General features: G+C 38.9%; 1 protein-coding gene across 1 annotated transcript in view; it reads left to right on the top strand.

The window, feature by feature from the left end:
- Positions 1-12,100, top strand: part of nfatc3a (nuclear factor of activated T cells 3a) — a 67,521-nt gene extending 55,421 nt beyond the window's left edge. Inside the window, exon 10 of the mRNA XM_059349219.1 lies at positions 8,914-12,100. Within this exon, the coding sequence (XP_059205202.1) occupies positions 8,914-8,990 (77 nt within the window). The 3' untranslated portion in view covers positions 8,991-12,100. The remainder of the gene's footprint in view (positions 1-8,913) is intronic.
- Positions 12,101-12,318: the final 218 nt, after the last annotated feature.

Here is a 12,318-nt window from a genome sequence, read left to right as displayed (position 1 = left end):
TCTCTTTAATCCAGACAAGAACTCAGTTGTAAAAAATGAGTTGCTTCATGAAGCTAGTTTGTTACACGTAACCATCTCAAAAGCTGTCATTGAAAACTATTTGGACAAGGGCAAACGCAGTCAAAACAATTTTCCTGGCATGCAATTTGATGAACCCTCCGTCTATCAGTGTCAATCAATGACTGTCGAAGCTAGTCAAGAGAAGGGTAAAAACATCCATTTACCATTGAAAGAAGCCTTCAGTGGCGTTCTTTGCTTGTCTTGATATAACTGATGTTATAGCAGCATGAACCTCTTTAGGAGCAGCCATTGTTGTTTTGAACAAACGCATAACTTGAATCATAGATATTCAAGTGAACTGGGATCTAGCAATTCTCACGTGATATTGCAAGAATTCAGCTGCCCTGCAAGGTAAGACACTGGTACCAATACTCTTATTTAACACCTGGCATTTAAGAGTGAATAACAAGTATCTCAGCAGCACTGCCAATCCCACTGAGAATCAACAGCGCTATCCCAGTCTCCTCAGTTTTAAGTCTCCTTCAACTCATGGGCAGCTGCTCTCTGCCCACAAGCTGACTGTGGGCTCCCTGAATGTTGAAAAATGGCAGAGAGATGTAAATGATTACACCAAGTGAGTGGTGAAGAAGCGAACATCTAGCAACCCAAAAAAATACTTTTTCTCAAGATTTGGCCGAACATGCCGGAGAGAAATGCCAGTAAATATTGGATTTACCTTTGACAGGTGGCGAGAAATACGACTCCAGTTGTATCCCAAATTAAATTAAACATGAAATTAAACTTGGAAATGACCTTTGGTTTTTGGCTATCTTTGTAAATGATCTTGAGTTTATTTTTTTTCTTTGGAAAGGGCTGAAAAGTCGATTTAAACACACCCTTTTTTTCCCCTTTTTTTTTCTTCTTCTTCTTTTTTTTTTTCATCTGCCTCATTTATTGTCATTCAATAGCCGATCACAGAGATCAACAAGCAACATTAACAGTGTAAAGCTAAACCATTTACAGTACAAGCACTGAATAGTAGGAAACTCTGAATTCATCACACCACGAGAGATATTGCATCAGGCACACAATTTTTTCCATAACCATTAACTTCTGATATTTTTATGTGCGTGTACACAACCAGGAAGAAATGTAAACATATCTGTTGTTAATTTAACTGTGATTATTTGTTTGAAACAACCAGATATAGATCATCATTTCTGTTTGTGTACACAAGCATGTGTATGGGTCCATTTAGTCAGAGGCTTCATGCTGCCATTAACCAACCATAACAGAGTAATAACAGAGCTTTTGATTCGATGGCATGAAAAAACAACAGTGGAAGGAAAATGTGTTTCCATCAAATGCTGCTGCTCGTTAAAAACAATGGCAAACATTTGCTGGTCTTTTCCCCTAAAACAAGTGGAAACGGACTTTCTGTGTCATCTTTCCATACAATTAAGGTCTTAGAGAGTGTAATGCAGAGGTCTTGGCAGAGGCTGGAGCCTGGTTTGGAGACATTGCCAGTGCTGCTTTTTTCTTTAGACAGGAGGAGGGGAAGCCTGGAAATCCCTCCGTGGGGATGAGAGCAACATAATAACGTGGTTCATGATTTAGAATATGCACTGAATTATTGTGAAAATGAACAGTGCTGTCTTTAGTTCAAGGTTTAGTTTGTTGCGTTCAGAGAGGCAGCTCTTCCTCAGAGTCAGTGTTGATTTGTGCTTGTCAGCCAACCACTAGTCACCACATTTCTCATGGCTCATAAGTGAGGACTTGACAATGTAGTGATGTTTATCTCCCTCCCCCTATTAAATGTACAGGTGTTGAAATGTGTGTATACAGCCGTGTGTGCGTCAGTCATAGCTTTACGTTGTTGAGTCACCTCAGCTGCAGTGTGGACGGTACTGCTTTTGTTGTTGTTTTTTAAAGCAAATGACTGAATAAATGAGTTTTAAATGATCAAATTATCACATAATTCATTTTTTCAGACAACAACATTCTTTAATTTCATCTTTTCAAATGTGAGGATTTGTTGCTTTTTTGTCCTATTTGAAAGTAAATTTAATATATTTGGAGTTTGGACTTGCATAACAAGCTATTTGAAGACATAAGCATTTAAGATTTTTTTTTTATAAACCAAAAAAAAAAATTATGACGAAAATAACCGTTAGTTGCAGCACAATCTTGGAGCCTCTCGGTAGTTGGTATGACGAGGATTTAGCCTCTGGGGTTAAGAGCTGATATTTCTGGGGTTCCGGTGTAGTGAGCAAATATCTGGATAGTGGATAGCGGATATCCGGGCCAAGGCCTGCTTTTTCGCGTGCAAGACATTGTGTACGGTTAGATTAGCAATTTGAGACTTGAGAATGGAGTTGAGAGACAATGTCTGGATTGTTTCACAAGTGCTAAATTAGCTAAGCCACAAAAAAGCTGGATCATCGTCAGATGATTGCCAATGGGTTTCAAGATTAAATTTCGATTGATGTGTTCTGCATTAAAACACGGAATGTTTACCTCCACTAAATGTGATTGGTCAATATTACTTGGATTACAAACAGAAACCGGAGCACTTCTGAAACCAAAATATGGTCCCGATGTTTATGAGATTAGTTGCAGCTCTACTGCTGTATAATATACTGCTTTATAATCTAAAGGAACAGGAAACAACCAATTTTCTGCTCAAGTGAAAAAACAAATCTATTATCATAGATGGATTAGCAGCCCCGACCACCACCAATCAAATGGCAGGAAAAGCTTTGAGCCAGGAACACACCGGTTGGGCGTCCGGGACAGTCCCGAGTGGTCGGACGACGTCGGGTACGTGTCTGTTTTGGCGTGTTCATCTGCGTCTGGGAAGCGTGGAAGCTGTCGGCCCCGATTAGACCATAGACTGTATAGGATTAGACATGCTCAGTCGGGGAGCGTCGGCCGTGGGGACAGTAGACTCGTCGGGTCCTCTGATTGGCTGTGTGCTAGCTATGGGCGGATCTGATTGGCGGTGCTCAAGCGAATTAGCGCGGTGTGTGGGAGAGACGGATACTATTAATAAGCGAATTAATAGTATCCGCCCCTCACACTGTCGGGTGAAAAAAAGCAGTGAAACACATCGCCACGACGACTGCCGACTACACAGCAGCCTGTACGTTTTGTGCTTGTGCGAGATGCAATAAGTCTCCCTAACAACGGTTGGAGCTAGTCTCGTGACTGTAATCCAAAACATGAAAACAGGAAATGACGTAACGGAGAAACCATAGAAGAAGTTATAGCTATCTTCGGGCAAGAACGAGTCTGAGAGCAGACAACGCGACAATCAGCTCAGCCGAAGCGACCATTTTGCAGCGAAGCTTTCTTTTCCAAAACGTCTTCTCAAAACGAATAACAAGCTTAATGCTGTGTGCGCTTTGTTTTTAATCTCCATGGTTACTTCTATCTACTTCTTCTATGGTTTCTCCGCATTCTGGCACATACAATTGTGGTTGTGGCGGTGTGTTTCACTGCTTTTTTTCACCTGACTGTGTCCGACGAGAGACGACAGAATCGTCAGACAAAAGGGCGGCAGTGTGTGGGGCCTTTAGGGTTATTATGGTTTTGACACCAGAGATTCATCAGCTTCATGCTTTCTGCTGATAAGATCTATCGTAATGTACTCTTGACCATTGTAATGAGCTTTGCTGATCTCCCCCGGCAGCCATTTGGGCTCCAGTGGTTTCCTCCCTAAAACCCAGTCCTGTGGACATCTGCTGAGTGGAGCCACTATTCTCTGTTCCGGATCAAAAGCTAGAGTCTTGTGAATCACTTACCGTCAAATCAAATGAGAAATCCAGCGATGATTCACAGAAATTAGTGACTATGAGAAACTGACTTTTTAAAGAGCTTCTCCCTTACCCACCCACTCACTCACTTACTCACTTACTCCAAAAGTACAATTAAAATAAAACAGAAGAGGATCACAGAGCAGCGGCAGATAAACGAGTGAACCAGAGAAAGCTTTACTGAGCTGATCTGGAAGATCTCAATACAAGTTCCATCAACTGACTGACCATCTATTTCCAATGTGTGTGTGATCGCTCTGTGGATTTTCACTTCACGTTTTCTCTCATACCTGAGGCTTTGTGAAGATGTGTGCATGTCATTACAGGGCCCTGCAAGTGGAAACTGTGTGCTTTGATATTCCCTCCTGCAGACAAACTAAGTCTTGCCTTTTTCTGTTCCTTTTGCACAAATGTTTTCCATTGTGGCATGTTGTCTTCATTTGCTGTACTCAAGAATCAGTCAGTCTTTGAGTTATTTGCTTAAGCTGCTCTGCCAGAGTAATGTTTTTTAAACCTGGGTCAGGGAACTTTTTCAATGTGTCATAGAGGGTTATGATAATTACCCATTTTCCATTTCGACAGAAGACACGTTTATCGAACTAAACGTCCATCTGCTTATTTCACTTCTGTTTTGCTCTGTGGAAATCTTTTCATTATACCTTTTTTGACGTGAGATTACCCCTCAGTGGTCTTCTGCTAGATGTTCAACTTTATTCGAGGAAGATTCAACAATTCAATCAGCATATATAGATTTGTCAAAACATTTGTTTCTAAAGCAACCATTTATTTTTTTAAAAGCTGCAAAACCTGTGTGAAATATTCTAGCACATTTTGGAGGGTTTTTAATGGTTGTACCTTTCTCAGGTATATTTTCTGTGACATTAAAACCCAAACTCCCTGTCCTGTTCCTGAATCTTACTGATACCTACTGCCATTGAAAGTGGTGGAGAAACCTGGTCCCAAAGATTAGTATGGACATGTATAATAAAAACAAACATTGAAAGAAGTCATTCCCAACCAAGGGTAACTTTTAACTGTTAAACTAGTCAGCTAAAAGTAATGGATAAACAGTTGAAGTTTTAGCTAGGAATAAAAGACAAATGGTTTGAATAGTTAGCTAAAGTAATGGATAAAAAGTTGAAATAGTTAGCTAGGAATAAAAGATAAATGGTTTGAATAGTTAGCTAAAAGTAATGGATAAAGTGTTAAAATAATTAGCTAAAAGTAATGGATAAAAAGTTAAAATAGTTAGCTAAAAGTAATGGATAAAAAGTTGAAATAGTTAGCTAAAAGTAATGGATAAAAAGAAAACAAATTAAATGGTTAAAACAGTCACTTAAAATGAACTGCTTACTGTTTTCGAATAGTAAGCCAAAAGTAAATGATAATGTCAAACTATTAGGGAAGGTGGCTAAAAATAGTACAGAACAGTTAGTTGGTTAGTTAGTTAGTTAGTTAGTTAGTCAGTTGTTAGCTAAAACAATAGATAAACAAAATAATTTGTCAAAAGTAATGGATAAATAGCTCAAGAACCCTAAAGCCTCAAGTACAGTAGAAGACGCAGTGTTAATAAATGGCTGCAGGGAGAATGTGGAAAGAACTGCCCGGCTATCAAACCAACATTATTTCATGTTGTATAGATAATGAATAGTAGAGGACTTTTATTTTTTTATTTATTCCCATCTCAACCAAATGTAACACACATCAGCACACAGTAGAAGGATCCTTCTAATGTAAGCCTCACTGAGAGCAGCAGTAGTAGTACGTTGTAATCGGCTGACTGCAGATGTATATTTTGACTAGGGAGCCCCCCTCCCAGTCATCTGCAGAGGATCTCCCTCCGGCTGAGCCATTCAGAGCCACATTTACTATGACAGACAGCGCTGAATCACCGGCTTTCTGTTGCACTGTCATGAACAATACCAGTAAACTGAGAAAACACTATCAGCATATGAAACTCTTCATAGGCCGATCTACTCAAACCTCTCTTTCACTTCTGGATTATTGATGTTTGCAGATCCACCTTTGATTCAATGAATGTATTTGAAGCATAGATTATTGCTTACTGTTATGGGGAAAATAACCTTTGTTTTATCTAAAATATCGCTTTTTACTAATCTGCTTTTGAAGATTACCAAAGTATTTTTTGTGTTCTATATTTTTGTCTTTAGTCCAAGCATGCTAACTTCTCTCCAAAAGAAAACCAGCGATAATAATATCTTATCTTTTCCATTGTCTGTTTTAAGACCAGATGTGATGAAAATTCACCTCCAAAAAAAGTTCAAACTTTCTTCGAACGACCCCAAATCAAGTCGTCCAAATTTACACCTAGCGTAGCTGTCATATCGAGAGTGAAGCCTAACAAAAATCTTATTTTCACATTATGTGGGGAAATCACTTCTGGCATTTTTTTTTTTTTTGCAAGAAAGCGTGAATCAAATTGAGAGAAACTTGAGTAACGATGCACATGATCGAGTCATGTGTTTTCAGTTTTCATGCTAACTGCCCTCGGTGTCTCTCCTGACTTATTTATCAGTCGATAGGTTAATGTTTGCCTCTGCAAACAATGTGAACAGCACAGCGGAAAGTGATATGTTTTCTGCAGACGCCCACTTGATGTCGGTCTGTCGCGCTTCGCACCATGTTGCTCATATTCCTGTGGTGTTAGTGCAGATTCACTCCCTTGAATCAACAGAGCTAGAGTTTACCACATAACATTTCAGCTGTGAACGAGGCCATGACAGGTCCGTAAACATCACTCTGTGATTAACCTAGTCATTACATTTATTCGTGGTTAAATTAGAGCCTTATACAGACCATGGTAAGTTTTGAAAGATAAGTGTAGACGCATTGTTTGTTTTGTATTAAACAAAGTGAAATATATATGATGACAGAATGAAATCTCTAATACATGTTTTGCTACGTTTCACTAAACTGGCTGGACAAAAGAAGCCCAGTTACTGTACTAGCTTTTCCATTTAACCGACACAGCTGCTCTGATGCTCCTTTAACAGAAGTGAGGTGCTGTTTATTTGGCGCGCAATTGTATCACTTGTCTTTTGAAAGGTCACGGCCTTTAAAGGAGATCCGTAGCCCTCCATCACAGTTTTATTTCACTGATGGAATTGTGTGACAAAATCGATAAACTGGCCAACTTGTTGTATATTGTACCTCAGAGTTGTGTATACAAAGGTAAATGTTTGCTTTGATAGTCACAGTGTAGTCACATCTCTGTGTGTGTGTGTGTGTGTGTGTGTGTGTGTGTGTGTGAGAACATGGTTGACATGGGAAAGGAAGAGCCTCCCACGCTAACAGGATGATGTGAGTGATGGTGGCCAGACACAAAAGCAAGCAGCAGAAAACACAAATAAAACAGAATGTGCACCAAGACATTCAAATTAAAACAGAGTAAAATGATGTGCTTAATGGGTGCAATTATATGATGATTATATTTGCCTGAATTGATAAAAGTTGATGAACACATTTTTTTCTTTAACAGCGTTCATGTTACTCTGTGTGTCATCAAATTTAAATATGGTTTCTTTTTGCTCATGAAACACTCGGCGAGGTTCATTTTTTCATCATTGACTGAGTCACCCCCTTGCTGTTAAAGAGTTACAGTAAAACATGTGTTTATATGGCCTGTGGAATGTGTGATTTTACAGTACAAGTGGACAGAGTTAGGTTGAGGAGAAGAGCTGTCATGTTCAGACAAGTATACGTATAACCATCCTAACCATCCTCTCAAAAACCAGTTTGCCAAGCCTGTTCCTGACCTGTCACCTTTAAAACACTGAGAAATCACATGGGGAAATCATGGGACAAACCTTACCAACCCCATATGGTTACAGTGGAAAAATAAAGCCTTCACATCACATTTTCCATGAATTTTACCAAACAGTCTTGTGTCCCCGTGTCTTCCTCACCACGTCAAAGTATTTCAAGTTGATTTACTTCACGGCTGCACTTTTTTACTAGCTCCCCGCTGTGTCTCTTGTGGTCCCAGTGTGAATACTGAATGGAGGCAGCAGATGTAAAACAATCACACACGCTGGCTGGAAAACAGGCGGCAGCACAGAGAAAGAGTTCTCCGTTTTTTATTTAAAAACAGGCAGCAACTAAGTCGAAGGAGTAATTAACCCAGCTGTGCTCCACAACCTGTTTTTAACAACTGATTGGTTTCACACAGAACATTTGTGATGCTTACAAAGCCCACGGCCGATTGTGTTTATAGGAGTCAACGTGCTGCGGTAACTGGTAACGTTTTCTTGGACTGAGACAAAGGTCAGAAGTGGCACATTTTAGTGAATAGAATGGTTTCTCTTATTTATTATGTGAGGAGTGATTATATCTCACGTTGTGACCTTTGGGTCTGCCAGTTTGTTTGAGTTTTTCCACTTTGAGCTCTCGGCTGGTTTTGAATTTGAGATTTTGGTCTTGTGAGGAGTTCAGCATGGAGCAACACTGTCCTCTGATGGCCATAAATATGTACTTCTTTTTAACTTCATTTCCACAAGTGAAGCCTACTGAAGCTTTGGGGCTACAAACTCACCATGCACAGTGACATCTGGTGGATTTCAAACTGTACAGTAGCATTTCAAGACAACACCTTATTGGTTTCACAGCTGTGGGTCATCTTTTTTCCAAACTAAGTAAAATATTCCCAAACTATCTAAGTGGCAGCCATGATTAGAGCTGATCAAATGCTCTTTTCTTCTCCTTCACAGCATATGGTAGTGAGGCGTCTATCTTGTGCAAATTCAACAGATATTTTCATGTAATTGTATTACTTGAGATTCACGTCAATAAATATAAGTTGACAAGAGGGAGAGCCTGAGCAACCATTTTCAATGTGACAACCATTTCAGTTTTTGATAGCTTAAATTCCTTTGTTTTGTTTCAATTCCAAACTTCATGAAGAAATTATATTTTTCAGCGGGTTGTCGCAATTACAGTGCGTGCCTGAAACTTGGAGGTCCTAGTCCATCTTTATAACATGCTAGGTATCATTTAAAGGTGCTACTAGTGTTGTAACTGTTTAAACCATACCCAGCCTTAGTCATAATCCATGTTTTTCTCTTTGTTTCTGTCTTCACAGTGAATGAGATCATCGGCAGAGACATGTCCCAGTCCCCAAGCACTCATGGTCCTCCATCAGCACACAACCAATCATAGCCCAGCCCATGCAGATGCAGCATTTAGGTCATGAAACGCCCCCTTCAGCTCCTGACCCTGCAACCCCACAGCTCCAACTCTGAGCCCGGAACCTGGTGCTTCTCCAGGTGCTGGTCCTGTGTGTGATGGGACAAGAAGGCAGCACTCGACAAGGAAGACTGTAGTCAAAGAAACAAATACGGACAGACCTGCGAGACCACCAGCCTGACAAGAAGACACTCTCATTGTCTCCTCTGATTTCATTTCAAACTATTTCCCTCAGTTAGAGATACAGTTCTCAGTTCTAGATACAGAATCTTCACACAGATTAAAGAGAAAGCTGAGCAGGAGAATGTGTCAGCGAGGATGAAATGGTTGGAGAATAAGATGACCCGCCCTCTCAAAGCACCACTGTCTTCCTAACCAATCAGCTCCCCATGACTATGGAGCACTGGCTGTTTGAATAACTCTCTGTAGTGGAGACAATACAATAACGTGTGTTGTCATCCCCTTTTCACCAGCATCATGATTAAAGACGTATTGAGACATAAAGAGAAACTCAGGAGTGCACAGTGCTCTCACAGGAAGCCAGGGCTGGGATACTAAACTTTCACTTCTCTAAAGTAAAAGAGGGAACTTTTCCCCCCCAAACACCAGGATAGTAAAACTCTACGAAACAGTCTGGGTTACTTTGAGAGAGTAGAGTTGTGTTTTGGCAAGATTTTTTTATTGTGATGCACAGGTTAAGATTTAGTGCATTATCATATATTGCAATTAAAACAAGGTGATATATTGCAATTTTTAAAAATTAATTTTAGGAAATGTTCATAGTCTCATAGAAGAACACTCGACTATATGCATAAAATCTAATAATTTAATAAAATTAAATTTAGATTTATCACGGACCCTGTAGTATCCAACATTGGCCTGCTATGAATATTTGCATGTAAACAATTAATTAAAAATCTATACATTGTTATTGAAAGTTAATATGCTTTCACAAAACACAGTAATGTTTTACACTTGGAAGGTGGAGATAAAAAAATTGATTATTAGCTGTAAAATTGGATGACCAGACTTTGTGATACTTAAAAAAAAAACTAAAACAAACTGAATTTGAACATTTGGCTGAACTTGCCAGTCTTTCCCAGTTTTTGGCTCTTGGCTCAATGATGATGTCACTGTCCGCTCCTTCTTTTTCTCCCTTTTAGATGATAAAACCATTCAGGTCTGGAGTGCAGGGGCCTGGCAGGGAGGACCCGCTTTTGTGGTGCTGGTCTGGGATCTGCAACCTGCAACATTCCACAACTTTTAGTAACCTTGCAGCTTTGTAGATATCTGTAATCCCCTCCTCTCTCTCTTCTGCATTTTTGATCTTCTTCAAGTTGAACAAATGCCTTATTAACACTTAGCAGCTTTGAATGGTAGCTAAAGCTTTTTTGTTGTTGTTTTGCACAGCTGGCTTTGAGTGTGACTATAATTTTGTTTTGGAAGCATGATTTCATGAATCCTGATGAGGGATGAGTGGGTTTCAGGACTGAGTTGGTAATTGTCATTCAAAGATATTTGAAGATGCCCGTTATTTCCACGTTACAGAGAAGTGTTTTTATAAATCCTCTGAAATTTCTTTTCATGCAATAACTCCCCACATCTCCCAGGGGCCTTTGTGTGCCTTTGAATTCCTAACAGCCACCATACCTGTGATGGTATGACATATAATGGGATCTGATAAAAGTTTTGAAAGTATTTTATACATGTTTATATATTGCATTAATGTATTGTCCCCCTCTCTTCAATGAACAAGGTAAAAAAAAATCCCAAAGTCTAGAGAACAACATCTGGATGAACTTCCAATGTTTGCTGTTCACAATCAAACACTTGTTTCCATATTTATGAAAGATATGCAGTGCCTGTATGGCAGCAATAACAACACAGCACAGAGGAAAACAGAGTGTATTCAGGCAGGTTTCAGGCATTGATGTTTCCATTGGCTTTTTTTTTTTTTGCCTTAAGCTCGACAATGATGCTCCTGCATGTGAGAGCTGAGGAGTGTTGCTTATGACAGTGTGAAGTCAGTTTCCAGGTGAAAATGATTCTGCTATGCATTACAATTCTGCCTAATGCCTTTAAAAATGAGGAGAGAAAAAAACAAAAAAAAGACCTTGATGCCTATAGAAGTAGACTGTACACTTGTTGTAGATGCTTGATTGATCCTGTTAGCATCCTGGAGTTGTCCATTAGCCAATCTGCCTTGTCAAGGACGCAGTGCGAGCATCTTGATAAGTTCAGTTGTGTAGATGTATGCGTGTGTGTGTGTGTGTGTGTTTGGATGGATGGTTAGTGTTTGTACCAAATATGCTGTACAGAAGACAGGAATTTTAAGAGTTCTACTTTCAACAACAGAAGCACACACTTGTATTTAGGCTATGCAAACTATAACAGCAGCAAATGTGAGATATGACATTAAAAATTGAGATTATAAACTATTTGTCATGTTGCTTATGAACTTCACAGAGCGGAAAGAAAAAAAACATTCAGATAGTGAGAGTATCATGTCACTATGTAAACTATTAGGATGCCTTAACTCTTGTTTGAAAACCAGTTTGTCAGTGTGTCTGTATGCTGTTCTGGGTTTTTTTCTTTTTTCCATGACTAAGACATAAGTCGGTAACTATTATTATTATTTTTTTGTTTGTTTGTTTGTTTGGGGTTTTTTTGGGGGGGGGGTACAGGATGGACATTGAGTGTTGGGTGGGACGAAGAAGAACGCCTTTTTTTGCATCTAAAGCTGGTTCTGCAGCTTGAAAGACTTGATTCAACAAAAAATGAAACAAAACCAGCATTGACAGTAAACTCTGGCTGCCGTTCTCCTCATCTGTCACAACCAAAGACCGAACAATATGTTCCCATTTTACATTATGGAAAAGCAACAGAGACTGTACAACTCTATTTTTGATACTTTGAAATGGATGTCATTCCTAAAAGGTTGGGGACATGTATGAGTGTCGGATACATATATATATATGTATATGTATATATATGTATGTGTGTATATATATATATAATATATATATATGTGTACATATGTATATATATACACATACATATACATATACATGTGTATGTATATATATATATACATATACATGTATGTATATATATATATATATATATATATGTATATACATATATATGTATATGTATATAATATATATATACATACTCGCACACGTGTTTTGTAAAATAAAAGGGAAATACAGGTTTAGCTGATGTTTACCGAGCCTTGTATCGTCATTTCTTGTATATTTTGTATGTTAAAATTTTTGTAATTTTTAAGACTGCAGTGCTT

Source organism: Centropristis striata, chromosome 2 (genome assembly GCF_030273125.1).
Source record: "Centropristis striata isolate RG_2023a ecotype Rhode Island chromosome 2, C.striata_1.0, whole genome shotgun sequence".
NCBI classification, from domain to species: domain Eukaryota; kingdom Metazoa; phylum Chordata; class Actinopteri; order Perciformes; family Serranidae; genus Centropristis; species Centropristis striata.
This window is presented reverse-complemented; position numbering and strand designations above follow the sequence as displayed.